Raw genomic sequence first — 5554 nt, forward strand, 5'->3', positions numbered from 1 at the left:
GGGTGGGGGGTGGGTTGCTCAAACCAAAAACAATATGAATCTTGTTTACTGAACATATTTTCAGTGCTAAATATTACCTGTTGTCTGAAAGCAACTCCACAGTCACTTTCTTCCCAGTAAACTTGTGTCTGTTGCCCATTTTAAAGCCCAGAGTCTTTCTCAATCGACGCAATCGTCTGGAGCAATAACCCCTGTGATGTCAAGAGAGGATCAACAATTTCAGGAAAATTCTGTCATCATTTCACTGGAAAAAAAGGTCTGTTCAACCTCGCCTGTGCCTTACCTGTAGCGCTGGTAATCCCCATGTCTGAGTCCATGCTGCTGCTGAGAGTCCTTAATGATCTGCAGGACTGAAGTCAGTGCTAAGGACAATAAACCCAGGACATTTCAATTCAACTGCAGCATGCTGGGATCTAAAAGTACTGCCAAAAGTGTATACTGCAAGAACTACACATTAAGTGAGACATTATCCACTACTTCAACCAACACTCCAATATATATGAAAACCCTACTGAAAGTCTTGATTATACAGAAGATTCCAATTAACTAGTCAGTACTTGTGTGACACGTATCCCGTAAGACCCCCGTATCACTTGTACCACTCTCCACTAAACTGCTGAATTAATGCTGCTTCCCAGTACTAACGTTAGCTAATAACTAGCGATTTAACAGTGAGGATACTCTCCAGGCCTAAACTCCCATCGATGCTGTTCTTCTTATTTTCCTCCATTTGCGGTATTTTCACTTCATTCTGCTGCTCTGCGGCCATTTTTAGCAAGCACACGTCTGATAAACCAGCGGATGAGGATAAATCGCCTTCTTCTTTATTCTATTGTATGGCTGCCTTGCTAACAAAATAGCATTACCGCCACCTACTGTGCTGAAGCATGAACGTAATAAGCTACATAGTACATACAGTCGTGGTAAGAGTTGTTGGGTACCCTTGGTAAATATGATAAAAGAAGGCTGTGAAAATAAATCTGCATTTGTTTATCCATTTGATCTTTCATTCAAAAATGGAAAAAAATCTAACAAAAAAATGAAAGTGGGGGAAAATCACATTATGAAATAAATATTTATCTGTAATAATGGACACAGTTGTTGGTACCTTTAGAAATTCTTATGAGCAAAATATCTCTAAAGTATATTCCCATTCATATTTACATTTTTAGCACACCAGGGTGACTAGGAACATAATTTTTTCTAGCCATTCCTTTCACAGAAGTATAAATATAAGGCAACACAAAGGCTAAATTCCCTTAATCATGATGTGATATGTGCAGCAAAAGATTGTTGAGCTTCACAAATTAGAAAGTGGGTGTAAAAAAATAGCTAAAGCATTGAAATTTCCACCATCAGGGCATAATTAAGAAGTTCCAATCAACAGAAAATTACAAATCTGCCTGCAAGAGGACATGTGTCTCTATTGTTATAAAGCAAGGCGAGAAGGATAGTTTGAGAGGCCAAAGACTTTCCAAGGATCACAGCTGGAGAACTGCAGAAAATAGTTAGTCTAGAGGTCAGAAAGCCTAAAAAAAATCTATGGTCAGATGAAACTACAAAATGAACTTTTTAGCAACAAACACTCAGTATGGGCTTGGTGTACACAGGGATGAAAAAGTATGTCTATGGTTAAATATATTGCTGGATCTTATTGTTGTGGGCCTATTTTTTATCTGGTTCAGATATGCCATCATGGATTCTATCCAATACCAACAGATAAAAAATCAAAACCTGACTGTCCCTGCTGAAATCTTATTATGGGCCATGGCTGGATCTTGGCTGGATCCAAAAACAAATATCAAAATCAAAACAAAAATGGGTCACTGAGCAGAAAATGAAGCTTCTACCATGGTCATTTCAGACTGAATCCTATAGAAAATGAGTAGGGTGAACTGAAGAGGAGTAGCACCAACATGTATTATGAGAAAAACATTTATTTTATAATGAGATTTTCCCCCATTTTAAATTCTCATGGTTCAATGAAAGGTTCGATTTTTAAAAAATCTTTAAAATAAAAGATCAAGAGGATTAACGATGCAGATTTATATTTTTCTTTTCAGTTTTTTTTTCTTTTCATATTTATCATACCAACAATTCTGACCATGACTGTACACTTTACATAACAGATTATAAGGGGTTACGTGCTTTATTTTTCCATCCACCGTGAGAATTTCTATCCAAGGGACTCATCAATTTGTAAATCTCTTGGTTCTTATTGTGAATTAGAGATTGACAAAAAAATAACTTGTTTGTTAATGCAAAAAATGAATTTGATTCTATTATGACAATCTGAGTACTACTACTACTACTAATAATAATAAATGGCTATATGTACAGTATATATATAAAAAGAAAAAAGAAAACAGAAAGAAACAAACTTTTTGTAACAGCAACAACACACAAAATTCAATTTTTTTGTTGAATTTGTATATACAATAAAACAAAAGAAAAACAATACAACACAATGCAAAACAATTTTAAATTATACATGTCCAAAGAATATTGCAATTCTATAAAGAATTACTCTTTGTTACACTTACGCCTGATGGCCGCTCGCACATCAGATGTACTTGTGTGTGGAAACTCCACAAGAACAGCATTCTTTTATATTGACGGGTTGCCGTGAATACCTTTACATTTCTGTATGTATATGATATGAGGATAGTTTTACTCAAATGAAACGGTCAAATGCTCATGAAGTGACTCTCAGAGCAGTTTTGGAGGTGTTGTTCATGTATGTCCTCATTTAGTGAGACAGCAGACATTAATATCACAGCCTCATGCGCGTATCAGTACAAGTAGTAAACAAAACCGCGCGTCTGCGCCATTCATTAACACAGAGACACTCAGAATTCATATTTAAATAGTCGTTTTGCGGCTTAATATTTACAAATACTAGAGGGAGTGGAAGTGTGCTCACTTGTGTGTGCGTGTGTGTGTGTGCGTGCGTGCGCATCGGGGCGGAACTCCGCTGTGCGCAATACAGAGAGCGCGAGCATGTAACGTAGAGACAGAAATGACATGTCGTCATGTAAATAAGATAAATAACATAAGGCTATTTAGTTTGTTTAATAAAAGAACAAGGTATAGACCTGTTCTATAGGAAAGGTAACTTTAAATGACTTCTGTTGTGATCTGGCGCTATAGAGAAAATATAATTAAATAAAATTAACTTGACCTTCAAGGGGGGCGGGGGGTGCCGTTGGGGGTGCGAGCCGCCCCCCTAAAATAATGGCAGGGGAAGTGGAACAAGTGATACGGGGGTCTCTTATTAAGTTTTGCCTAGTCAAAAATCCAATTCAAGATATCTACAACTGTAATTTGACTAGTAATAAATAACTTGCAGATATCTACAAATGTATTTTGGATATCTTTAAGAAATCATGAATTGAAGATATCTGCAATATAATTATGACTACTCAAACACCAGTTAGAGATATCTTGAATTATAATTCTGACTAGTGTTAATTCAGTTAGAGATATCTCTAATTTAATTATCACTAGTAGAATTGTAATTTGAGATATCTCTAATTAGAATTATGTCCTTCCTTTTTATTGGTCTTTTGTCAGGAAGTTTGCCCTCATCTTTTTTCTTTCTCTCTGACTCTACCTGATGAAGACGTTTCAGCAGCCTGTCTTTATTTTCTAAACAACAACAACAAAAAAGAGAATTTCCTTTGCCTCAACAATATAATGCACTCATTGATATATAAAGTATTTACATTCTGAAATATTATCTGTTTACCACTCAGCTTCAAAATAATTGCTGGAGAGCTTTCATTACATCAACGACATCTCCCTCATTAATTACTTTTTGAAGTATGTCCTTTTTCTTTACAATGTCTAGCGAAGCGTCATTCTCTGTCCATTCAATTAAAGCCCACATCTTGTATAACTGAAAAGAAACAATGTTTTGATAGATATTAACGATAGAAAACTGGGCAGAGAAAAGCAGGCAGTTTAGATAGACGGACGGACGGACTGACAGACAGATCGACAGATAGATAGATAGATAGATAGATAATTTAATTGCGCCACTCGCGTGACGCTATACTGCGCGTGCACAAAATAACGGTTACTTTACACGCAGCGCTCGCCACAATGAAACGGACCAGTTTTCCTGTAAGTATAATTTTCATAACTGCTCTAATAATAACCTAAAATTAAACAGCTTAGTTAAAGATAGTTATTTTTACCATGTAGTCATGTTATGTATTATTATTCGTTTTTTTGAGGGGGATTATTTTTTTATTTGCCTAATATGTCGATAAAATATATTGATTCACTTTAAAGAAAAACATTAAATTTGGAAAAAAAAGCTACATAAAAATTTTATTTAGTACTTGCAGTCAGTGACATTAGAAAATGGAGTACAAGTTGTACCTACAAAAAGAGACAGAAGTTCCAACAGTTACTAAGAGAAGATGGGATGGTCATGTTAAAAGTATAAGAAGGTAAGAAGATATTCTATATATATTAACTTATTGTTTATATATTGTGGACGTGAGGCATGGATCTGTTTGATGCTGTCAATGTTGCCTTAACATTTTAGGAGAACAAACTATAAAACATGGCTGCAACATCCAGTGTGTCAAGTAAGTCATTCACATATTTATGATGCATCATTATATGATGCTGCATTACTTTCATTCTGATTGTCATCTATTAGTATGACCTTAGTGACTAATCTTTTATATATATATAAATATTAACAAAAGATTTACCTGTGCATTGACTAGTTTTTGTATTTCTGATGATAAGGATGACAATTCTGAAGAGGAGACCAGTTACCCATGCAACTCTAAAACATCGCCACATCATACCATGGTAGTAAACTAATTTGACTGCCCTTCCTATGTTTAAACATAACATGAGCTCTCTTTGAATTATTGTTGTTCTGAATGCTAACAGATGGATGACAGATCTGACAGAGTAGAGGAGATCAGTTATCCATACAACTGTAACACATCACCACATCATACCATGGTAGGACATTGCTAGTTAAATGTTCTCATGTTTTACCATAGTATATTTTAACTATAGCTTTTCATGGTTATATGATTATATGGATTATATACATATAAGGATGATGAATCTGAGACTGAAGTGGAGAACTGGGACCAACACAGCACAAATGACACAGCAACAGATTTTTGCATGGTAGAATACTTTACTTTACTTTACCACTATTCCCTGGATTAACATATAATAATTAAGGTACAATGGGAGTTTTTTTCATCTTCACAGGTAAAAGATTTACGTGTGTGTCTAGGATGGAGAATCTGATAATGAGCATTGCGAACCACAAAACTGGCATATGACTCCACCACATCTTGTGGTTTTGCATGTTTAAGTCTATTCAGTATGTAAAACGCGTTTTATTGGTCTGTTGATGGCTTTGATTGTTGATTAGACAGTCTATTTAGTGTATTGTTTGCGAAAGTTTAAAGTGCACTGTGGATTTAATTCTTGGCATGACTGTATTGTACAACAGTAGATTATTAATTTTTTGCAATATGCATTTTTATTAAACATTGACAAATAATATTTT

At 35.1% G+C, this 5554-nt stretch overlaps 1 protein-coding gene and 1 long non-coding RNA gene across 2 annotated transcripts in view; one reads left to right on the forward strand and one right to left on the reverse strand.

The window, feature by feature from the left end:
- The window catches only part of srp68 (signal recognition particle 68), a 57867-nt gene extending 57023 nt beyond the window's left edge, over positions 1-844 (reverse strand). Inside the window, exons 1-3 of the mRNA XM_016521648.1 lie at positions 682-844; positions 284-350; positions 78-191 (exon numbers count right to left, since the gene is read on the reverse strand). Of these exons, the coding sequence (XP_016377134.1) occupies positions 78-191; positions 284-350; positions 682-769 (269 nt within the window). The 5' untranslated portion in view covers positions 770-844. The remainder of the gene's footprint in view (positions 1-77; positions 192-283; positions 351-681) is intronic.
- Positions 845-4423: 3579 nt separating this feature from the next.
- Positions 4424-5334, forward strand: LOC107715482 (uncharacterized). The gene is made up of 6 exons (XR_001637098.1): positions 4424-4457; positions 4556-4598; positions 4765-4830; positions 4915-4989; positions 5089-5163; positions 5276-5334. It is a non-coding gene; the product is annotated as an uncharacterized LOC107715482 (long non-coding RNA).
- The last annotated feature ends 220 nt before the right edge of the window (positions 5335-5554 follow it).

Source organism: Sinocyclocheilus rhinocerous, unplaced genomic scaffold (genome assembly GCF_001515625.1).
Source record: "Sinocyclocheilus rhinocerous isolate Xijiao unplaced genomic scaffold, SAMN03320098_v1.1 scaffold3526, whole genome shotgun sequence".
Classification (NCBI taxonomy): Eukaryota; Metazoa; Chordata; class Actinopteri; order Cypriniformes; family Cyprinidae; genus Sinocyclocheilus; species Sinocyclocheilus rhinocerous.